Consider the following 24,975-nt stretch of genomic DNA (forward strand, 5'->3'; position numbering starts at 1 on the left):
TAAGAGAGAAGTCCCAATTTTTTTGTTTCCACTGAATCTTTCCAGGATGCTTTTCAGTTCACATTACTGATAAAGGAGATGGCTTTCCAGGTAAGGCCAGTCAGCATCTTACAGTCCACTGAAGGCACCCTGAGCACAGAAATGGCTGCCTCACAGCTTTGTCCTCACCAAGGTCCTAGGGTTTTTCCTAAGAACCATCTCCTCCTGCTGTGCTCCTCATTCCCATCATGCTCCTAGATCAGGGGCAGGCAATCATTTCAGGCGGAGGGCTGCTTATTGAGCTTCGGGAAGCCAACGAGGGCTGCATGGCAGGCAGCCGGGGCAGATAAATATTAATTTTCTAAATTTTTTAGGGGCCTCACAGGCTGGGTAGAATGGCCTGGCGGGCTGGACGTGGCCTGCAGGCCACACTTTGCCCACCCTTGCCCTAGAAGCTACCTAAACTCAGCTTACCCAAAGGTCAGGGCAGTTCGGGTCCATCTTTCAAGGAAACTTGAGTGATTATGCTGACTGCACGCTCCACTGTTTGGTGCTCAGGTCCCTCTAAGTACCGACATGAATCCCTGATTCTCTAGTACCCAAGTGCCTCACGTACCAGAAAGACTTTATCTTCATAACACGCCTTTGAGTGTTAGTCCCATTTTGCAGAAGTGTAGCGAAATTAAATGTCAGATTTTTAGAGCTTCTGACCATCTACATGCCTAATGCATGGCAGTGGCAAATGCAGAGGTGCTTGGTCTTGAAAATCAGGCCCTAGCTGAGAATCCTGTAGGCAGTCAGTGACCTCAAATCCAGGTTTCCCAAATCCCAGGGTCATATCTATGTCATAAGACTTTCTTCCCTGCTCCCCATCCCAAGGATTCAGAGCACGCCCAAATCTGTTCAGATTCTCTCAACCTCCAACCTCTGGAAGTCTTTCTAGACCCATCTTTTGTAAGAGGTGAGTGGTAGGTCCAACATCAGCCCCAAGCAGAGACGCTTAGTTCACCCTTGCAGCACATATGCTTGAACCAGATGTAGTTGGCCAATGATTCCAGAATCTCACAAGAGAGAACTGATTTAGGCTTGAAAACTGATTTCGAGGTGAGGTTGGAAGGCACTGGGTTTTCAGTTAAACTAGATCGTGGGCTTGTGGATCGGTCAAGAGCACACTTTTGCAACGCCCACCCTCCCTCCCTGCCACCTGCAGCCAGATGGCATTTGTAAGAGACTGTCCTGTTCAGATCACGAACCAAGGGGACCATCTGTCAGCTGGGAGCTGCCATTGTGCCGAGCAATTTGAGTTGTGTGCTTAGGGGAAAGCCGGTAATTGTGAAGTATCAGCAAACAGCAGGAATATGAAAGCAGCTCATTGGCTGCTGCACTCTCGTTACAACGCCTAACATACCAGGTGCTGGAGGAGCTGATTGCTTTCTGTTAGCCTTAATGGCCAAAGGTATAATGAGGTGGTGAGGAATCCTTGGCTGGTGAATATGTCTGACCGGGGGCAACAGAAATCTTCTTAGTGTCTAAAGGCAAGAAACATGGGCCTGCATGATCTTGTTTCACCCACTGCAGCAGCTTGGGGCACGCAGAATGTGGGAACTCGAAGGCCCTGGTATCTAATGGAGGATACTTCTTTTCATTGGAAAGCCCTCAGGCCAGGGATTATACTGTATTATTTATTTGCCTTGGGGTCACTAGGTGTTAGGTCCTTTCTCAACATCTGAGGAAGACAATTCCTGCTCTGAGGAGCAAACAGCCCCAGACCAGGAGAGTAGACAGAGGCTGGCTTGTGCGTTTGGTAAATGAGCTGAGAATTAACACTATTGCTAATAGAAAACAGAGCAAAATGTTCCAGGAAGGGGAGAGAGGAAACTGGGCATCCCCTGAGGTTGATAAGAAATTTCCAGCCTGTGCGTGGTTTATGGGAGGAAAAACATACAACTTCCCTATGGCGTACATGCAGGCTTCCAGCGCGGAGGCACAGCCGACCACTGTCAGCCTTTACCCTGAGCAGCTAGATGACATTTGTCACATAAAATAAGAGGAGTGAGGAGTTCCCTTCATTTGACCCCTTAGCATCCCTGGCCCTGCATCCAGGGAGCGTGTACATCTCACCTTGGCTTGTTCCCGTTCCAGGCGCCTGTCAGAGTTCTTGCAAGATTACTAGCCAGTGTGGGAAACTGGACAGTGGCTCCTGCAACCCCGACAGCTGCCCCTACTGCATCAAGACCCTGGCTAACGACCTGGAGCCCACGGACAATGAGACGGTGGACTCGGACAGTGAGGGGGTGTATGAATTCACTCAGGACGCCCGCTACAGTGACCAGCGGGACCCTCAGCGAGGGGAAGTCAGGGGCAAGAAAATGAGCCGGTTCTTGGTGTTCTGGAACGTAGTGTGCGAAACGTTCAGGAAGATTGTGGACAGCAAGTACTTTGGGCGCGGGATCATGATCGCCATCCTGATCAACACCCTCAGCATGGGGATTGAGTACCACGAGCAGGTAGGCACCACTGGACGGTTCATTGTGCACCCTCTTGCTTGTGTAGCCCAGTTGATGGCATTTCATGCCTTAAGCAACCTGAGTCGTGTTGATCTCTGCTTAGTTTCTTGCTCTCCCCGGCTTCATTTTTATCATCTGCTGGTACCTGAAGCTAAGATGAGCTACAGGGCAACCAACCCAATGCACCACCGGGAATTGTTTCCTTTCTCTGTTCATTTTGGAGCCCCGGTTTGGTGAGGGGGCTGCAGAGCCTTTTACCTATGCATGGCATCCAGCCCAGGCTGATAGGTTTGAATGTTGTTTCCCTGGAAGGGTTGTTTGGGAGCCTGTCTGAAGTGAGTTTGATGGGAATCAGTCCAGTTCCCAATGAGCAGGTGTCTTCCTCGCAAAAAGAAATTGGCACACGGCAGAGCTCTTGGCAGCTTCAGCTAAAAGGCTGCATATTTAATGGGCCGCGGAGACCGAACCCTCCTCCCACCCCTCGTGATGGCTTCTCCAGGTCAGCTCCACTGGCAGGACAGCACTTTGGCTGTAACTGGTTTTTGTACAAAGAGAAGCCTTGGCCTGTCTGTCAGGCAGCATTCGCAGGCACTAATCGCCTTCTGTTGGGAACGTGCATGGATGCCCTTTGACCTATGCTTTCTCTAAAACCTGCAGTTGTCTGTAGGCAAAGGCAGACTTGGTAGTAGTTGAAACCCAGGGCGCCTCTCGTTTGCTTGTCAGATCCACTCGGGGAATGTAGCCTTTTGTCAGTGACAGCTCGTCATGTAATGAGCATCCCGTTCAACTGGACAGGGCAAAAAGCCAGGGTCAAAGTAAAGCTAGAGAAGTGCCCAAGCTGTCCAGTGCAAACCACCTCCGAAGTCTGGAGAGCTGGCGTCTGAGCTGGGTTCAGGCCCCAGTTGGTATCAACGCTGGCAGTAGCAGCAGAGAGGCCTGAAGATGCTCCCGTTGTCAGGTCCGTCATGCCTATACCATCAAGGGACCAGGGGATGGCTCGGTGAAGTGCGCATCGTCTGTCCCATGCACACTCCACCCCGAAATACATGTTGCATTATCTACCTTTTTGTGCAATACTGGGCACGAGCATGCCCGAGAGTGTGAGCTTTTTGGCAGGCGCTCCATGTTGCACTAAGGGTCACTACTTCACATCTCTTTCGGAGCGAACGCACGTGGATTGGACGTGCTGTGCAGAGCTCCCTAGCCTGGCGCTGTAATGGTGCAGACAGGCCCTCCATTCCTTTAGCACAAAACTTCGGTTCCCACTTCTGTCAGTCTTGACACGTATATCTTGAGTGCTGAATTCACTTGGGAAAGCAAAGCAAAGCAAAGCAAAATCTCATCCCACACCCTCCCAGGCAGCTGTACTTTCAGAGGCTGGTTACTTCCCACGAGTCAGTAGTTTCTTGAAATGGCTTTCTTCTTCAGACAGTGCCAGAACCTAAAGACAGTAAGGACACATGGAAGGGACTCAGCCTCCCCCATTTGCACAGCAGAGTATGAATGAAAGGCCTGTGGCTAAGTGCAGAGATTTCAGTCCCGCATTGGTTTTGTACCTGCATCACCCTAGAATCGGCCCACGTTGGCCCAGGACTGTTTGAGGTTTGACTTGTCTCATTTACGTGAGTTTATCATTTATAAATGGGGCTGTTTGTGAACTGTCTGGATGCTGAAGTGCTCTTAAGTGCCCCCATCACTGTCAGTGGCAAGGTGAGTTATTCCCATCCACTCCCTGCCAACGTGGCTTAGCCCTTTCACAAAGAGATCACCTTTAGGGCTGAGTGAACGATTGGTTCCTAGCTCCTCTAGTGAGCTGGTCAACAAGAGGGACCAATTTTACTGTGTAATTTGCTTTGCTCTTGTATAGCAAGCTCATCAGTGTTGCCCAAGGCCAGGAGACTTTGGGGTCAATGCAGCTGGAAGCGCATAAGACTGTTTTATTGCTGATCCCCTGGAGAGGATGTAACAAATGATGCTCTGCCTCCCCAGTGGATACCGCAAACATGCATTTCAGTGCCTCTAGCCATCTGCCCCTTTCCCCTCAGCCCTTGAAGGCCAGAAACTGCCCCAGCCTATAATACACGTACCACCTCATAGACCTTACCCCCACGCTAGCTTTTCCAAAGAGTATTTGCAGTCTCGCTCTGCTTTTTAAAACATCTCCATAAGCACATCAAGGGTTTGATTTTCCAGCCGGGCCTTCCTTCAGCCTGTGTTTTCCTTGACAGTTTTCTGACTGCAAACAGTTCCACACCTGGTTTTTATATAACACTGAGTTAAGCATCTGACTGCACTTTTGAAAATTTAGCTGCGGATATATTACTGACGTGTACGTGCGCGAGGACATGGTTACTTGGTTTTGGCTGGCGTGTCCCAGGCTGCATTTTGGGTGAAGGGGCACAGATGCTGTGTGCTTACAGTTTTTCAAAACCCTCGTGACCGCAGATCTTTCATTGGTCAAATTGATAGAGGAACAGGCTGTAGCAAACAGCCCTCATCTGATGGGGGATTAGGGAACATGTTTGGAGGGAGGGGTCCTTTTCATGTATTATTCGGGGAAACTTCCAGCTTCCCACCCCAGGCAGAGTGCTGAGAGCCAGCACTTTCTGGGAACTCCTTTGCATTTCGAGTCATTGTTGTTGCTTTCTTCCTTTTCCTATCACATTTTTGTATTTGTATGGTCATTTGCGGTTGGCTGCAGAAGCAGTTTCTTCTGCTGTTTATAGCTCCCAGTGTCAGCATAATGCTTGCAAACCAAACGGTGCCGACAGATTCCCAGATTCCAACGTCCTCCTGTAGTATTAATGCCTCAGTGACTACGCGGTAGGGAGCCGTGGACCCACTCAGTGTGCTAAATGTGTCCCTTCAAGCCAGCACGTTCTCTATGAACGCCTAATACAATGTGGCTGGTTAACCTTCGTTTTCAGCATGCATTAAACAGAGATGCACTCTGAAGTCCTACAGGTAGGATCAGTCGGGGGCTGTCTCACTTTTGCTCGGTGACCTTCCTGGAAAATGCCTTATAGCTGAATGAGGAGGGGACTGATTGCATTACAGACTCATCATTTGTTTTTATGATATCTAGATGGTCTTTTTATGGTGACCTGGGAGCAAAGCAAGAAGCAAACGCAAAGTTCATATTCCCAGCTTTAATCCATCAAAGGTAAAGGCAGAAATACAGCCTCATCTGTGCATCTAACCTCTTTGTTTTAGTTTAGTCAACTGCAGAACATCCAAGGGAAGATTTCCAAAGGTTGGCGCCCACGAGGAGTTGCACCTGCAACATTTACCCAGGCAGTTGCCTTTTGTGTGTTTGCCCAAAAACTGTTCACACTCACACGAGCTTCTCCCCTTCCTTTGGAAAATTTCTTTTGAAATCTCCATCGTTCCCCAATGTATGGGTTCGTTTCCAGTGCAGCTGGAGATGCTGTTAATCCAAAAGGTGGAACCCTGGCCCTGAGAAAGAGGAGGCTCTGGGAAAGCTATTTCTGCTACAACCGTACAACCATACAAAAAAGCTCCCTCATTGAAACTATATTGGCCTGGCAGCAGCATGGGTATGTCATGTACGGTCAAGACTGTCCTAGCGCCAGCTTGTTCCTTCCCAGGCATGCCACCAGGAAGTCTCTGCTACATGCTCTTCTTCCCTTTTCCAGCTATTTAAAAGCAATTATTTCAAGGTATTGCCAGCCCTGACGCACTGACTCTCGGGACGCACCACGGTAAGATTTCCAACCGACTAAGATGCAAACCCTGTCGGAGGGTAGAGGGGACCCTAAAGTTGGTGCAAGGGGCTCTGGGGAATGAATCGAAGTTGGCCAGGCACGGTGGGTGGCAGCTTCTCTTGACAGTTTTTGGAAACTACTACCGTTCCAAATTCCTTTCTTCCAGGCACTTGGAAAGAATAGGGAATCTTGTTTTTATTAGTTCATCCGCTTAAAGTGGCGGCAGAGAGCAAAGAGGTGTTTTTCTATAAACTCCAGAGGCTTATAGTCTGCAGTTTCATAATCTGACAGTTATGAGACTGGGAATTAGGACAACGAAATGCTGGCCCACGTCTTTCTGCAGAGATTATAAACAGTGAAACATGTGATTCTCTCTCTCTCTCTTTTTTTTTTTTTTTCCTTTTCCTTCTCCAAGTGAGATTTAGAGCCTTGCCTGGAAATACAAGTGATCAGCCTCACCAAATTTATCTTCATTGGCTGGTTGTTTGAAAAGAAGTGAGGGGGCTTTAAGAGTACTTGACTTCATGAGTTTCTATATTAAGCTCTCTGCTTATTTAATGAATATTTACAGCCTGGGCTTCTCACACCACATGGGCCTGGGTGAGCCAGGCTATATTAGGCTAAATATTTTCAGGTCTTATTTTATGGCGCTGTGTCAAAATGCTTGCATCCATCGTGGCATCTAATTAGAGAAAGGGCACAGTAGCTATAAAGGTGATTAGCGACCCAGGATTGCTCAGTGATTCAGGCAATAGCCTGGAACTTGGAAGCCACCGGCTCGGTTTCCTTTCAGCTTAACTTTGGGCAAGTCACTTTAGTCTCTGCGCCTCATTGTCCCACGTGTAATATGGGGATTGTGCACAAAGGATTATGAGGTGCTAACCATGTGGTCCTAGTGATATGTAAATCCCTAGCTTAAACAGGCCCACACAGGAGTGATCTTACAACTGGTTGGGTTTTTAGAGACATATTGGCAACTGCTGTCCCTATCCAAAGCCCTGGCCGCTGCGTATCAGGCCAAACATCATTTGGCCTGATGGTTTCAAAGCTGCCAAAGAGGTTTGGTCTCAGAAGTAAATGAGAGGTAAGGTGACTTCACAAAGCCCACCCTTGATCTGCTGTTGTTCGTCTTACTGCAGGTCCCCGAGGCCCGGGCAGATCCGGGCCCCATTGTCTGGGATCTGTAGGTGCACATAGCAAGAGACAGCCCTTGCTCTGAAGAACTTATATATTTAGGGCAGGGGACCTTTCATCCCCCGCATCCTCTCTGCAGACATCCCTGTGCACCTACAGAGCTCTTGACAGACCTGTAATTATAGCGAATGCGGTGGCATGGGGGATAATTGTGATTCATGAGAAATGTGAACTTCTGTTAGCACTTCGCACAATGATAGCAGCTCTCATCCTACCCTCTCAACTGTGTCAATGAACTCTTGTAGCACCCGGAGAGGTAGGTAATTGTACCCTTGTGTTACAGAAAGCAAATCGACTACCACGGTGATGGCAGCAGTGTGAAGATCTCGATCAATTGTTAGGAAATGACACCGTGAAAGCGTGGGGGTCAAGTATAGAGGAACTCTGTGTTGGCATAACAGACACCCCTCTGGGTATATGATACAGCCAGTTTAAACACCCTCAGGCTGAATAGCTTACTCACTCAGCCAAAACCAGTTTTAAAATGGAGTCGTGCTGGAGCGAGCGCAGCCTTGGTTTTAAGGCTTCAAAGTGGCCTGACCCAGTGTTTCAGACCTGGATGGATTTCAAAGCAGAAGGGAAAATTCCTGCATGTGAGCACGCACCCCCTTAGACTGCCAGCCACTTACCAGGCTGTATTATTAAAGCTTATATGCATCAGGCCTGATGCATATTAGCTTTGAAAGGGCGTCACTAATTTGCAATGAGTTTACAGGACTCTATACTGGTGATAGGCCCAGGTGTGGGATCTGTTGAAAGTATTGCAAGGACATCAATATTACAGTATAAATTAAGAGGTCAGCACTAGGGTACATGCTATTGTATTGCTCCACAGCATGTACCTTGCAAGTACAAGATTTCCTGACACTCAAGCATCAGTTGGCAATGCAAGGATTAGAAGGGAGTGTAGAGTGCTAGTGGTATAAGTCACTGTTATTTGCACTGTCCACAGCAAAGCAGAGACAAGAGCCCAGGGTTTGGGATTCTCAATCTTTCCTCCTTGCTGACCAATAGCCTCCAGGCCATTTTAACTGAGCCCCTGTCTGTAGCCTTTTAAGATCCCTTCAAGAAAGGGAGGAGAGTGGATCCGGCTAACTACAGGCCCATTAGCCTGACTTCTATCCTGGGGAAGATCTTAGAAAAGTTTACTAAGGAGGCCATCCTTGAGGGACTGGCCCAGGCTAACATCCTAAGGGATAGCCAGCACGGGTTTGTTGTGGGTAGGTCTTGTTTGACCAGTCTCATTTCCTTCTATGACCAGGTGACCTATCACCTGGACAACGGAGAAGAGATTGATGTCATATATCTTGACTTCAAAAAAGCCTTTGATCTGGTATCCCACAATCACCTCTTGGCCAAACTGGCCAGTTCTGGCCTCGGCTCCACCACGATCCGCTGGCTGGGAAACTGGCTCCGTGGTCGGACCCAGAGGGTTGTAATCGATGGCAGTCACTCATTGTGGTGCCCTGTGACCAGTGGGGTCCCTCAAGGCTCTGTCCTGGGACCCATCCTGTTCAACATCTTCATTAATGATGTGGACATTGGAGTCAGGAGTGGACTGGCCAAGTTCACCGATGACACCAAACTTTGGGGCAAAGCATCCACGCCAGAAGACAGGCGGGTGATCCAGGCTGACCTGGACAAGCTCAGCAAATGGGCAGACGAGAACCTCATGGTGTTTAACACCGAAAAATGCAAGGTTCTCCACCTTGGGAGGAAAAACCTGCAGCACCCTTATAGGCTCGGCCGTGCTACATTGTAAATCTCTTCCATTGGTTCTTGGCATTGTTAATTGTGCTTAAGCATATAGCCTTCCTCCATGAAACAACCCTGCTTTTCCCCAACCACTTCACATCAGCTCATCCCTCCTGCTTCCGTCAGACCGCGGGGTTCTTGCCGTTGCACTGGAGGGAAGGTTAGGTTAAATCTGGGTGCTTTTAACCACTCGCACCTTCCCAGTTCAGAAGAGTCCTATCCTCAGAGGCCCTTTGGGGCTATGGCTCTTAACTCATATGGGTTTTATTTTTGGAGTTGTTGGGGTTTGTTTTTTTTTGAGTGCTGCATTTAAAGGGTTCTTAAGCTCACATAACGTTACCCATAACACTGGTGCTGGGCAGCAGCGTGATATTTTCCATCAGGGAAATGACAGCCACATAGCCGAGGATTATAAATGTGACTGTTAAATAGCTTGTTTTTCTACAGAGGCCAAACAAAAAGCAGGTAGAAGTTGTTAGTTCCTGATGGAGAATTATAAAGGTGATTTAAAAGCAGACTCCAAGGGAGTTTAATGATGAAACTGTTCTGTTCACTGCTGAGCCATGGACAGATTTGTCTCGTGAAAGTGCAGTCGGTGTCATGACTCAGGTTTGCGTGGCCCGTGCTTTGCTTCTGAGAACATGCTTCAAATACACTGCTAGAGCTGCAGTATGTCTTTGTTGCTGTTTCCCCTTGATCCTGGCCCTAAGCCAGATCGTGTTCGCTAATGTGTGCGGGGGTTTTTGAATGCCTGCCCTTGGGAGGAAATGCACAAGACCCTTATAAGGGACAATGTCAAACTTCTCGTCTGTGGAGGATGGAATTCAGCATGGACTTCTTTGAGGAAGGCTCTTATTTCGGTCTGACTTGCTTTGAACTGCCTGGCAGTCCCATTTGTCTGGGCTCATTTGGTGTGCACTGTAAACCAGACCTTTGTTTAGTTGCGTAGTTCTTGGATTTCAGCTGCAGTCTTTGCTGGGTTTTACACAGCAGACTTGAGGCAGGTCTGGTTTGTTCAGATCCTCGCAGTGAGTCCAGCTCCATTGTATACAGAGAGGTTTGCTGCAAAGTTGGGTTCTGGATCCAGACTGTATCCGGGAGCAGGTGTGCCCAGAGGAGGAAGAAAAGTTTTGGGCCAGGCCCATAAATAGTCTTTGTTAATTCCTTAAAGTTCTTTGCAACAATAACAATTGATCTATCGTTTTTCCATACTCAAAAATTGGTAGAAAACTAAGAGCTGACATTTTCTGAAGAGTGCCTTGAGTCTAAAAAGGTTAAGAACCACTGAGATAGAGACTATGGGGTAGGTGGTTTTGCCAGAAGTGGGGAAAAGGTGACATTTGATAGCACTGTAAAAAGGAAAATTCCAAATGGGATATTATTGTCTCTAGCAATATATTATATGAATTCACAATGTGAGAGCCAGCTGATACGTGCACTTAGTCTGCAGAAGGCAAGGTAACCTTTTCAAGAACTGCTTAAGCCTGTTTTAGTAGCTATAGCTTAATTCCTAGTGCATCAAGCTGCAGGGGCCCTGAGTATGTTACTATACAAATGATGTAAAGTCGTCACCGGTAATGTTACGATCTAATAACCACTGCGGCATGAAAATTTCAACCATCTGCGCCAAGGTTTCTGAGGAAAACTAGGTGGCAAAGTGGATCAAGGGGTCTGTTTATGTCAGCAGTAGAGAGCAGAGAAAATCGAGATCTCCCCAGTCAACGTCATGGAGTGAAACATCTTCAGAGATCTGTGATGATCGATATCTGGGGATTAAGCAGCAGCTTGAGAGAACTTTGTAGCATTGGAGGAACCACCGCAGGGATTGTGTTAAGCCCACATAGATCCCTTTTTCATGACATTTAGGGTTTTCTGCTGTAGTCTGAATGAAGTAAAGGGGTGCCGGGGGGATTGATGCAGCTCAGCTCTGCTCCTGGTGCTGTCTTCAGCATGGGAGGGGAAGTGATACGGGGAACACGGAGCTGCTGGCCGATGGATGGGCTGGTACGTCAGTGCTCCCAGGCATGAAAAGATGCTGCTAAGATGATATCCATCTGCCTGGATGCTCACCCTGCTGGAGTCATCTGCCCCCAGCTGACTTCCTACCCTTTGGGCAGGGGGCTGGACCCAGTGATCTCATGAGGTCCCTTCCAGCCCTAACGTCTATGAAATCGAAGCTAATTGCAGAACTGCAGGAGAGCAAGGGAGAAAGCTGAGGGATTCAGATGCGTTTCTGGGTGTCTGCAGCACCAAGACTTTCAGGGTCAGGCCCAGCAGCAGAGTCCAGACCTTAGTCCAGGGGCTTCTCAAAGTTAACTCAGTCTTTTACTCCCACCAGTTTGAGGCAAGTCGAGTAATCCTCTGACCTGGCATTCGGTGGGGCAAAAGGAGATTGCTTGAGTATGTTGGGGCTGCTCCTTGAACAGCCCCAGAAGTCAAAATAAGACCTTTCAGTGTCAGTATAAGTATCTCAGGGTGGTGTCACAATGCTCACGTGCCCATTAGTGGAGGTCCTGCTACAGTCTTGGTATCATTTGAGCTGGGTCACCCCTTGTCTGATTCACATGGATTTTGTCTGTGCCTTATAGTAATTGCCTGGTAACTTGTATGAGTGGTACTGTGTTCTCTCCGACTGATAGCGACTTGTGTCAGCACCACATATCTTCTCTGCCCCCTGCCAAGCCAAATGGGGTGAATTAAGGAAGTCTTAATTCTGGATTCTCTTACATTAGTGAATTTATGTCAGGGCTTTGCGGTCAGTAGGCTTTTTGGTATAGAAATAAAGGAAGCAGCCTCTTCCACCTCTTCTTGAATTTTATCCAATGATAAAAATGGTGTCCAGGAATTCCCCGTGATCTCTGCACGAGCTATTAGCTCTGTGTCGTGGATTCCTTGTAGTAGGTGGGTTTCCCTTTAAGTTTAGCACATGCCCCTGGAAGCAGAGGATAGTCTGAATATAGCACATCAGTAGCTGGCATAAAGCAGCCCTGAATGCTACTGAAGTCAACAGGGACCCGCTCTTTGATACCAGGCTCACCTTTGTGTCGGTCTCAGCCTGCTTCCTGAGGGCTGTGCGACTCTCATCCATCAGGTCCTAATTCAAGGTCAGGAAAGCACTCAAGCATGTGTGTTAAATCCCACTAAAGTCAATGGGACATGCTTAAATGCTTTTCTGAACTCAGGCCTTTTTTATCAAGGCCCTTCTCAGATAAGTCTCCCATGATACCATTAGGGGTCGCATCCACTGGGCAGGGAAGTCCATTCTTCATCCCTCCACCCTGCTTTGTAGAGAGATTCCCATCCCTGCCTTGGTGTATCTCCTGTTTTTCTATTCAGCTTCATTACACATCTCAGCAGCCCCAGGCCAGCTGTTCTTAGCCAAGTGATCACAGTTTTGGCAGCATTTCACAGCCTGTTGTCTTTGCCCAGCACAGTGCTTGAATCTGTAATATCAGCTTAATCTTTCAGCAATGCAGCTGCATAGGCTATGCAGATTGTGGGAATATAAAGTGCCCTATAGATTTGTGTGGGCTACATTGAATTAGCTTGTCTTTAATCAGAAACTACTCTTATTAAAGGTTTGCTGTTGGAGTTTAATGGAATCAAATCAAAGCTAATGGAAACTATCAAAACTGTTAATCACCACAATGGCTGACTTCAAAACCAGCTCCCTGCTTATTATTAGGGATAATTATTTTTATGGACCAAGACCTGTCAGGGTCAGGCAAGTGTTTAACACGTTGGGGTGATCAATAGCCTCATGGAGGAACTGGTGCAGTGTTGTTTGTGGGGGGGTTTCAACTAAGTTAATTCCCAAAGTTTTCTCAGGATACACTACAAAAATATATCATCGCATGGGAGCCTGAGTGCATTGTGAAAGAGAAATGTGGTTTGGCTGGAAGGTTTCCCCCAACTCTAGATAGAAGATCATTTTGAAATCTAAAGAAGGCTTTATGCAACAGGGATGCGTTTGGTAGTCGTGTTGGTCTGAGATGAAAAGAAATGCAAAACTCTGCAACTCTTGGTTCAGAGATGAGACCTTTTATTAGACCAGCTAATAAATTGCCAAAAAATTGTCTTTGTTTTCAAGCTTTCGGTCAGGCTCAGGGAAAATTTAAAGATGGTAAAAAGTCCCCATAGGTAGCAAATACACATTTTGCACAAAGGAAGCTGAAGGTGGAAATCTGTTCCTTTGGGTCCATGAGAGTGCCTTTGTGTCCTTTTTTGCCATTTCTTAGTTGGTCTAATAAAAGGTATCATCTCATGCAACAGGAAAATTTAAATTTTAAAGTTTTAATCCAAGAGGCTCCGTTTTCTGGACACTCAGCAGATAGTGACTTAGATTTCTTGGCCTGTTGCTGCTGCTAAGGCTTTTTCCTTTTCTGACTGGGAAGCTGAAAGCGTCAATCCTATGCTGTTAATTTGGTTCAGATGCTGAGAAGACCCAGGCATCATCAGCTCACGTCCTGTACAGCTGCTGGTTTCAACTGCCATTAACACCCGTGCGTTATCTCTGCTCAGACAGTGCCGCGCTGAGAACCAGACTCAATGAAACGGGAGAGCGATGCGCGCTCTCAACCCTTACTCCCTGTACCTAAATCCTGGCATGGATGAGAAATCACAGTTAGCAGTGGATAGTCTGGGGCTTTTCCATCTTCTTTTCATTGCCTCTTATTGTCACTTATTGATGTCGCTTCACCGAAGGTGATGTAGCTGCCTGTAATGACGGCAGTGTTTGGGATTTACTTGTAGTTATTCCTTTGGCACTTTCCTCCTCTTATTCCCATGCTTCATCCCATCACCTCTGCTGTCTTCCAGGCTTCTGCATCTGACATTGTTGTCCCCAGCCTGCATCCACCTGTCCCCCGGTCTCGGCCCTTGAGGCAAAAGACGGTGGGACCCTTCAAGAGGCTGTCTCACTGAGAGGTGCTTGATGGAGCCTATCTGTCGATTTATCCTCATTTTTGCTGACGCTAGGAAACTACAGTTTTTTGTCCTGTGGAAGTTGGTTAGCATTAGGGAGTTACCAGCATAAGAGACCCAATTTCAGTAAAGCCGTGCACCAGCAGTACAAAGAAGATGCGAATCTGTTTTTCCCCCCACCCTCCTTGGTATATTCTCAAGTATTCATGGCAAAATAAGTACGAAACTTGGTTTAGATTAACAGGAAATCAAGGGCATTAACTCTCAAGTACTTACAAGGTGTGACCAAGTGGAAATGTAGCTTTTGTTCAGCTTAAGCTCTTCGAAACTTGGGCAGAGGGATGAGCCAGTTCATGTATTTCTTGCATTTTCCAGGATAATATTCAACTTGAAATCTCCAGCTGAGCGAGATTGAGAGTTCAGGCAAGGATCTCTGCTCTGCTTCCTAAGAAGTGCCGCTTAGACGGCATAGCCTGGGGGGCTGGCTCTCTGCCCTCAGGTTTGCTTCAGGGGTTGAAAGAGATGGTAGATTAGAGCAGACCCCTAACTGGGCTGGCAGTGGGGCTTCTCAGCAAGCAAGGATCCCCATAGCACTCAGTGCTACAAGCACCCCACCACCACCACCACCATCACCCCCCGGGTAAGGGTTCGCAACAAAGGGCAGGATCGGGCTGGTTACCTCCTGCTCCCATGCCAGTCTTCTTTCTCTACCAGAGTGAGGCATCCACACTTATTCCTGCTCCCCACTGATTTTTTAAATCCATTTGCAGCTTTAAGCAGACGGGGTTCATTGGGTAAATCCGATATCTTTCATTAGACCAACTCAAATAGTCGGGAAAATACTTCTTGGCAAGCTTTCGGGCACAAACACCCTTCATCAGACTGAGGGAGCGCCTGCAGGTGGTCTCCTGGATGGAGTGGTAAAGCAGCCGGAAGCCAGTACGTATGCAAGAAAGCCAGTCGGTTAAAATGGAAATGGAGGTGGTCAGTGGGTGAGAGACGGGTAGGGGAGCAGGGGAATGAATGTAGCTGTCGTCAAAGGACGGGTGGCAGGAGGGCAGGTTATGAAGGCAAGCTCATAAGTAGAAGGGAGAAGACCATATGGAAGAGGCTAGGGAACGTGCCAATTGGCAGCTCCTTTTGTTTAGGTGGTTTACTTCAGCCCCTGGAGTGGGAACCGGTTTCCTAACGGCTTCAGGAGCCTGTTGATTGTGGCCTCGGCTCCTGAGCCATAGTGCTTGCAGGATCGGTTCACTCTATAGCAAAATCTTAGTTTCCTGAATGTTAATAGGATGCAACTGGGCTTAGCTACCTTCGTTCCTCTTTGTAACTGGCTCCTGATCCCCAACTTCAGGAACATTGCATTGCCCCTACACCAGGGACACGTGGACACGCAGATAACCATGGCGGGGTGGAGGGGGGAATGAGGGAGGGCGGAGGCGGACTTAACTGTCGATGCAGTCCAGACTCTCCTAAAAGTGCCTGCTATCAGCTTGCGCAATGCAATGCCTAGTTTGGTATCAGGAGAAGGATAAAAAGTGAAGGGGCTGAGGCCACTCAAAACCAAAGGTCCCCCTTGCAAGCCTGCTTCTTCCGGAGCAATTTTCCATGGGAGGAACTTTTTGTTTTGAAGCAGTTTTTCACAAGGGTCGGAAAGAAGGAATGCAAGGGTATCAGGTTCTGATTAAGCATAACTCAGGTTAGAGCGGTCAGCCCCAGAACAATAGCGAAAGCTCATTTCCTTTCATGGAGCCTCACAGACAATGAATGTCATTGCTGAAAATAAGTGCGGTTTGAGTTTCTATTTATAAAATAGCAAGACCATCTGTAGCTAAGAGGCGTTATATTTACTGGAGGGAATAGAAAGGTTTCTGAGGATGGCCAGAGCCCTGTCGAGCTTCTGAAGTCTGCCTAAACCCTTTTGCGGATGGGCAGGAGCTCTGCAGAGGCCGAGCCAAAAGCTGCCTAAACCGTTGTGAAGCTGTTTCAGAAGTCTGCAGGCACGCAATGGCTTGGTGGAAATAATTATTTTTATGGACCAGGACCTGTCAGGGTCAGGCATCATCTCGACGGGAGGAGAGGCAAGGGTATTTAGAAGACTTGTCGGGTGATCGGAGGAAATCAACTCATCCAAAAATAAAGCTGGGCATCTTATCATTGCTTGTAGCCTAAGGTGCCTAATTCCTCATTGCTAGCAAAAGCGGGCAAGCACCACGGGTCCAGCTGTGGCTGGGGAAGGTGCTGAGACCGGGGTAGTTACTTCTGGCTACAGTCATGAGGGATGGAGCGGGGGAGACATTCAGAGGTGGTGAATGATTTTTGAAAGCTGTCAAAAGAGAGCTGAGCCCACATCCAGTTTCAGCCAGATACTTGCTTGGCTGGAAACATCAGGAAGGGGAATTGCTTTGCTTCAATTCAATGCCAGGAGTGTCTCTTTGTCTCCGTGTCCTGAGCAGATTGAGTTTGTAGAGCTGCTGATTGAATACCAGTGGCAGAACAAGATGCAGTGTCAGCAAGGAGCGAGTTTCACGAAGGCTTGGTGCACTAGTTTGTCAGGTTAATGCAATGAGTTCAGATGAGAATAGGCCAGGCATTTGCTGTCCTCGCTCCATACAGATCATGTAGTGTTTAGGTAGGACAGAGACTTTAGCATCACTGCACAGCATCAAACTCACTTAAATTGACAGTTGTCAGGTTAAAAGTCCATTTTCTAGCCAGAGAGGGGTGCAGCAGAGGCAGCTGCAGTGGAGCCTTTGCTCACAGTGTTTTGCCCAGTGCCTACACCCCAAAGCACAAGAGCCAACAGGATTCGGGGCTCAGGCAGGATTTGACACCTCTGCTGAGATGTCAGCAAGGGAAACGACTAGACATGACAGTAGTAGCATCACTTGTGATTTGGATACTTGTCCACCAGGCACACGGTCAACCCTGTGGTCCATCAAGTCGTCACCATCGATCCAATTATTGCTCAAATTAACTGTAGGCAAGGAAGCTGGGAGCCTAATTAATACCTGGGTAGACATGGGACAAGAAAGAAAAGCTGCTCATCAACAGTCATTTCCACTGGCCAGACCCATGGATGCAGTTTCCATTAGCTGATGGATCTCTTCTTTTACTCCGGGTCCTTTGGTCCTGCATCCTATTTCCAATTTGACTTTGATGCCTATATTTTATCTGCGTCGTCACAGATATTGGAGAGAGCTCTTTAACCGAATAGCGTATCTCCCAAAAGCAAAAAGGATGTTCGTATTAATGTCTCTTGTTGCTTGTGTTTTCTTTGGGGGGGGAAGGAAATCTGGAAATGATGAGTCAGGAAAATGTTGCTGGTGTTTCCTGGGGACTAGCTGAGGTTGTTCTTTTTTTTTTTTTCTGTTGGATCTTTCCTTCCGAATCCTTAGTTGCCATGGTAATGATTTCAAAGAGATTTATTTTCTGCAGTCTTTCTCGCGGCCGAGAACTTTGCATCTTCTTCTGGATCCACAGCAAGCAAACCGTGTGCTTCAGGAGGGACCTCCTGGTAGCTTCTCCCTGCCCATGCTGTGTGCTGTGGCGAGGTTCGGGGGGGCTCGCTTTATACTGGCAGCAGAACAAACACGGGAGCTTTGGGGCTTTTCTGCCTCTTGTTCAAATGTCTGCGAGGGAGGCGAGGTAGGATTTAGACTTCAGGAATACAGTGGAGACATCGTGATTCCTGTCACTCTCATGTCAATGTTTTGCACTTGCAAAATGAAAGACGGGGAAATGCCCTGGAGAGTTCGCTGATCCCCAGCTGTATCTACCGTGGAGTCCCTTGGTGCTACCCGGGTAGCTTTTTTTTTTAAGTAAGAAAACAGTGAAACAAATGATTTTTGGTGATTCTGTGAAACAAGCCCTTGAGCAGTAAGGTGATGGATGTTAAAGAAAACCTCGAGACGGAAGAGTTTGGCCACCTTCACCTTGCCCTTAGCTGTGACAAACTGGAAATATGAAGTAGCTCTAGGAATTAATTGCGTTATGATACAACTTGTGCCGTCTGTCTCTCTCTGAGCCAAGAGTCCATCAAGAGAAGGCAAACCTGGCATAATTTAGGGCTGAAATAAAATGGTGTTTGTTATAAAACCGCCCGAGTGTTAACCAAGTGTCATAATAACCATGCGTCACAATACTGCCCAAGTGCTAACCAAGAACGAAATCCTGTTGTGCTTGGCACTGTACACATCTGGTAGAAGACGGCCCCTGCCCTGAAGAGTTTGCTATCTAAGCGGACAAGGCAGATATAGGATGGGGGGCGGATATAGCACCCAAGCAGGGGGAACAATATGATAGCAACAAATGGCTTCATATTCCTTTTATTGTTTTTTGGAGAGCAGTGTCCCTTGTTGTAAGCTAAAGTGGAAAGGAAATGTAGGTGAGGGGCAGGGGAAAGGGGGTAAGAAGCCTTGTGCAGATGAGGTGATGAGACTGTGGGATGGGAGGGACTGCAGCCAACTGCCATGCAGGAGATGGAAAGACGTATTAATACTTTACCTCTTTGCCTCACACGAACAGCCCATGTGTACGTGGGTTTCTATTCTGCAACCCTGGCTTTCTGTGGTATTTTCCCACTTCTTTTTATCTTCTGCACTGTTCAGTCAGAGGGGCAGGGAACCTAAGCCAGGGGTTCCCAACGTTTGTGTGTGCCAAGGGCACACTTGAATTTAAAAGAAAAAGCAGCAGGCACCAATATGAATATTAAAGTTTAGAATTTAGATCAATCTGATCATCTCTCCCATTACTTAAAATTGCATTAGATCTGCAACTTCAAAATGCAGCTTCCGTTTACTTCGTATTCCTTTGAAGTTTTATCCAGGGCACCCACGAGCACCACGCTGGGAACTGCGGCCCAAAGCCCACCGTCACAGCATGGATAAGCCGCATATGCAAACCATAACATTCAGTCACTTGGTTTTGCCCCCAAAATAAGTTTCTTAGCTCAGCATTTGGATGAGGTTTAGTTCAGCCCAGGTAGTAGGAGAGAGAGCCATTAAGATGTAGGGTTGGGAGCGACCACGATAGAAAGTCGGGCTGCGCGAAACGGGCCATATTCAGCATGGATTCAGATTTGGCCCGAATCAGAGGCAGCAATTTGATTCGTTGATTCAGATCACTGTCCCCGATTCAATTCAGCTGAATCCAAATCTGAAGATTTGATGTCGATTCAGAGAACCAGCAATTCAGACATAGACACAGCTTTAAAAGTTTAAGCTACCTACCGTGAGGTAGCAGCCATGGCTCATGATCGCTGCGATCCTGGGGCGCATGGAGCGTCCTACAGGAGCGCAGGGGGCCCTCCACGTGGTCAGTGGCAAACCCAGAAGTGGACTGGAAGTACTTCTGGTCCATTCCCGGGTCTGCTGGGGAGCGTGTCAGGCCCCTGCGCCCCCTCCCCAGCTCAGCAATTAGCCACGGGGGAACCCCGGGTGACCCCCTGGACCCAGGAGGCACCAGTCACCAAGCCAGGGTGCCCCCTGCACGCTCCCCAGTGGACCTGAAAGTGGACTGGGAGTGCTTCTGGTCCACCTCTGGGTCTGCTGCTGAGCATGCTGGGGAGCCCCCACCCTCCTGTGGGACGCTCCATGTACCCCAGCATCGCAGCATTCACAAGCTGCCTGGTACCTTGAGGTATACAGAAAAAACATTTAAAGCTGTGTCTACATCCAAATCTCCAAATCTTTCCAAATCAATTTGGAGGGTTCCAGTTTGATTCAGAGAGATTGAAGGGTCTCCTGATTCGATTCGAATTTGGAGATTCGGCCACCGAATCAGGCCGAATCGAATCAGGGACCAAAGCTTCGCACAGCCCTAATAGAAAGGCACATTGCTTCATCCTGTGCCAGAGGAATCGACTCACAAATAAGCAGCTGGATGGTGGCCCCACATACCATTCATTCTAGTGGGTCAAGAGTTTGCAGAGCCTCCGGTCGACCTGGCAGCGTCCTCCTAATTCCAAAGGATCGCTGTCGGCAGTGGCTTGGGCAGGTGCAGCTTATCTCCCTGCTAATTGTTTCTTGGAACTGGACCTTTTTTGTTTCCATCTCTCCGCTCCCTTCCACCCTTATCCAAGGCCTTGCATGCCTCCTCTAAGTGTGGTAGAGCATTTCTGTGATCAAAGCCCTCTGGCTGAGCTAGCGTACTGGCTGAGACTAGAAAAACATGTTAAATGTACTGCATTTGTTGTTGCCGTTGAGTCTTTTCCTTTTTGGTCAGCAGCTGCCGCTCTCCAAAAAACATTTCTGAAAAGGTTCTAGCCCTCAAGCATGGCTCTCTCGATTGACCTCCAGATCATTGCTTAAAAGCATGTTTTGTATTGTCAGAGGGAGAGAAAATGCATCCGAACACAAGAACTTTGCAGCCCGGCAGAGAGAGGACCTACTGCTACAGACGCGCGAGGTCAAGATTGACCGAGAGAAGAGTCAGATCCCATCTAATAGCACACACACGTACACAAAAGGAATCCAGCTGGCTCAGGTCACAGGTGTTGATTTATTGGCGAGCCTGGGTCCTGAAACGCAGGACTTCATCAGTTCAAAGCGGTCCAAGAAGAGCTACCTGTGCTTCCATGGGCTGCCTGTGTCATCGCTTTAGGATGCAATTCAGGAGGCATGGAAAGAGTCCTTTGAATTTAAGGGATGTAGGCTGGGGGAACCTGATTTTTAAAGCACAGCAAAGAAGCTCTGGAGGCACCTTCCTAGCTCCGGGCTCTTGAGGTTAAGTCAGAAGGTCTTCCTCCGCCTACGGCTCCTGGTGGATGGTACGTTTGGACGTTTCATTGTTGTTCGTATTACAGCGGTATCTCTGGTGCCCCGTTGTGAGAGGCACTGCATGGACCCACAGCAAGAGACAGCCCCTGCCACAGAAAACTTAAAGTCTAAATAGACAAAAAAGGACTTTGTTATAGATAAAAGAACTCAGATACAAAGAGAGGGAGGGAGCAGGTGGGGGAGAGGCTTGCCCATATAACCCAGGAAGATTATAGCCTGGACCTGAATGTGTCGGTGTTACAAGCCGTTGTCCACTCCTGTGCTCACCTGCCTATTCTTGCTTCCTTGCTCCAGCTCAGGCAGCTCCTGCAACAGTAGCGCAGCACCACTGATCCACTGTCTCGCATACACCTACCCTCTGCCATACTCAGCGCTGTACCTGGACTCCTGGCAGTCCCGGGAGACTTTAGTATCAAGCCCCCTGGGCTTGATAGCTGTGTCTGCATCCGAATCTCTGAATCTTTCCAAATCTTTCCAGATCAGTTCAGAGGGTTCCGATTTGGCCGTAGATACAGACTTTTTAGTGTCCGGCCCTGGGCAGCTGCCCGGTTCGCCCATGCCTGGGCCATACTTTGCAAGACCACTCTGCCCTCTCTCCAGTAGGTCTCACTTTGGACTGGCAGTAACCTGTCAGACCCCGAGCGGGTGTCTCACACGGAAAGAAGACTTCTTTGAACCAGACAGACGCTCTGAACGACTCAGTCTAAACCCGGGAAATCCGGTTGGATTTTTGACAGCGACAGCTCCAGCTTCTCCGTGTTTCTCCAGATGCCCTTGTTAGTTTGCTCTGCTGTGATTCACACCAACATGCACTGTTGGAAATCAATAAGCAGAGCTCGGGCCGTATCCCCTGCAAATGTCCTCACCGCCACACTTGATCCTGTGACCGGTTCACTTCCTGACAACCAGGTGAGTGCTCATTGGCGCTCCTGGAGCTTTTCCTCTCCAGGAAGCTTGAAAACCTACAGCGTTTGAAACGCCGTGCTGCCCATTCACATTGGACCTGGAGCCAGAGCTTGTCAACGTACTGCTGGGTCCGTCACCAAATGGACGGCATTACAAACAGCCACCCAGTTATCCAGGGCAACACGGGCGCAGGTCCAGCAGGGAAACAGCTTAGTATTTTCCAAAGGCTCCTCTAAGACCAGGTCTGTAGCGTTACATCTTCTTCCATCTGAATCATGTTGAGGTCCTTTTTGCTTTTTCTTCTACTTGTTTTAATCGAAAGGAGTTTTCCTCTTAATTAGTCACTGTTGCCACTGATGAGAGAATTAGCAGAATCTTATGTTAATGGAGAATTTTAATCTATGACAGATGTACTAGCATCAAATTGGTGGGCAGGAAGCGTTATGCTGCCAGTGAGCCTCGTGTTTTGCATCAAGAGCTACGTTTCATTTGTAATAAACCATATAAATATTGTACTTTCCAAATCCTCACCAAATTCCGTTTCCGAGCGTGCCCTCTCCGAGTATGCGAAACAAACTCCCTTGTTTATGACAGTGCGTGGGAAAAAACAGCTTGATTTTTGGAGGCATGATTTTCTTTCACACTTGGCAACGTACCCAAGGGACCGGGGCTTTGTCAGGCATCTTTGATTCTCCCACGTCTGTGATGACTAGAGCTGGTGGAGATTTTTTTTCTTTTTTTTTTGTTTCAGGGACCTCTTTTATTTATTTATTTTTTTCCCTTTTGTCAGAAAGCACTGATTTGTCAGAAAAAACAGAGATATTCTTGAGACAGGATCACATTCGGGGCACTTTCCGGTTTGACAAATTCTCGAAAACCTCTTTTGATATTGTTGAAATAGCCCATCCCAACTTTTTGCTGAGCAAAAATGTCAGCCTTGTGGTTCAAAGTGACCTTTTGTCTTGAAACTGAAGTTCATTTACAATAAAAGAAGAACAAAAGAGATGAGAGATCGCCATGCAAAGCACGAGAAGGCACTCTGACACACCTGCAAGTGCGTTTCGGTGCTGTACAGACCTGAAGGAATGAGGCAGAATAGTTTGCCCCAGGGCAGAGACTAATTCAGTGGCAAAGATCAACAGAAGAGTTGGGATGCTCTGCCTGAGTCTCTAGAGGAAGCTGTAGTGTGATGGCAGGTAATTGTGAGCAGCCACTCTTGGCTGGCACACCAGGGGACTCCAGGAGTGTCTGCAGCAAGAATTAATGAATCGGGCTCTGTAGCCAGGAGCGGTTACAGGCCCGCATCCTCCGTAGGGTGGGCAGAAAGGGGAATGCATCTCACGCATTTGTGAATCAGTGGGTTACAACCATGGCACCCGACTCCCCAGCAATGCCAGGTGAGGTGACCCTCCCCTAACACTGCACCTGTGCCGTGAACAGAGAAAAAAGGTTTTCGCTTCCCCCAGGATGCAGAGCCCATTCTGTTCATTAACTGTGTTGGCCGGAGGGGTTTCAGAGGAAGCGAAATTAGGATGGATTTTATTTTTCCTGAGGCGCTGTTTGATGAGAGCGAGGGATAAACCCTCTGCTGTAGCGCAGATGCCAGTGTGATGGATGCTGAGCTCAGAGCAGCTCCCTGCGTGGCCCAGCCGGTGGAGTCCCTCCACCCCGAGGTCTGCCGGTGCCTGTGGTTAGAGCAGCCGTGAAGCCGTCTAATGAGCAGTGCAGGTGACATCTCTCCTCTTTGCAATGCAAGCAGCAGGTTATTCTCAAATCTTCTCTTCCCGTGTCTTTCTTGCTAGGTAAACAGTGTGAGCCACCCAGACTCCCCACCGCACCAGCCCATCTCCTGGGCACTGAAATCACTTTTCCTGCAGCTTGAACCCCAGCCAAAGCAGTGACACCAATTAAAGACTTTGGTTATCTCAGGATGTTGGGTTTTTCCCCCCCGAGATGATTTACAACAGCATCTGTCAGGTGAAGCCCTTCTAGCTGAGGGTGATGATCATTAGCAATGCTTTCCGGCCCTTCTGGCAGCGAGTGAGGAGACGGGCTGATTCCCACTGACAGGTCCCTGAACTTATTTCTCTTTTTACCGGGGTTAGAGTTTTTCCAGGGACCTGAAAATAAAGAACCGGTGTCCAGGGCATGTGGGAGTACACACAGCCTGAAGCAGGTGCCTTTAATGGCGTGTTTCATGCATTTCTTTAGTGCACGGTGTGCTTTCACTACAGGGATGGCCAGAGACTGGGAATAAAAAAAGCCATCTGGAGGGAAGGAACCCAAATCCCAAAACATCCCCGTGAGAGCTGGAGCCCAGTGCCCCGAAGCTCCTTTGCAAATCCATCGAGTCAGACTCTGCCATTGCTGACTCCTTGCCCGACTTGGGGCAAGTCATGTAACCTCTGTTTGCCTGTCCCGTATCTAGTGCTGGTGCCCATGCCCAAGGGCTTTGTTAAATGTACTGAGACCTTCAACCGGAAGGCGCTAGAGGAATGCAAAGTGTTATCAATCAATCATTTTATTAGCCTCAAATCACCTCCTCTCCTGGCTGCCTTTTTTTTAAAATCATCTTCCTGCATCTTCTAGGAACGGATAAGGGCGAGCGGTGCTCTGTTCGAGCTCGCGCTTCAAGGCCGTTCACTGCCTTCTAACTGCAGGGCCATCGTGGCCCCTTAGTTATATGCCAGCAGTCCCATTTCACAGCTGTCCTGTAGTTGTTTCTTGAGCTGAGCGGGTTGCACGGGTGTCAGTGAAGGTGCAATTTGGCGGCTCGGTTGCAAATTACCGGTGATGATGGATGAGAAGGAAGGATTCCAAAACCGCATTTCTTTCCTTGATAATATAACCCCTGTAATGATCGCAACCGCAGAGGCTGCTTCTCTTCTGTCGCAGTTATGTGCGAGGTGGCATTTTCACGACTAAAGTAGACTTCGAGCATTTGCAGTTGTCCTGAGGTGAAACTTGACGTGCAAGGTCACACCTTATTTATTACGTTGCATGCGTGTGTTGCAGGCTGTATAGCATTTTCTACCAAAAGTGTGCATAATATCATGAGCTAAAGCATTTTTTAAAATTTTAACTTGAGATCAGCTAGGGAAGTCATTTGGACTATATGTCAAGTGTTTGTCAAACTCTAGCTCAGGGATCTATTCATTGATGAGAGTGACAGGCATGAATCTCTGCACATCGCGCCAAGAGCTGATC

At 48.1% G+C, this 24,975-nt stretch overlaps 1 protein-coding gene across 4 annotated transcripts in view; it reads left to right on the forward strand.

The window, feature by feature from the left end:
• LOC149858996 (ATP-binding cassette sub-family C member 3-like) overlaps positions 1-24,975 on the forward strand; it is a 345,108-nt gene that overhangs the window by 146,994 nt on the left and 173,139 nt on the right. For all 4 annotated transcript variants that reach the window (XM_090061603.1, XM_090061602.1, XM_090061604.1 and 1 more), the window contains exon 9: positions 2,122-2,486. In XM_090061603.1, coding sequence (XP_089917729.1) covers positions 2,122-2,486 — 365 coding nt within the window. The remainder of the gene's footprint in view (positions 1-2,121; positions 2,487-24,975) is intronic.

The sequence above is a fragment of the Crocodylus siamensis genome, chromosome 8 (assembly GCF_052110815.1).
Source record: "Crocodylus siamensis isolate JL-2025a chromosome 8, ASM5211081v1, whole genome shotgun sequence".
In the NCBI taxonomy this organism is placed as follows: Eukaryota; Metazoa; Chordata; order Crocodylia; family Crocodylidae; genus Crocodylus; species Crocodylus siamensis.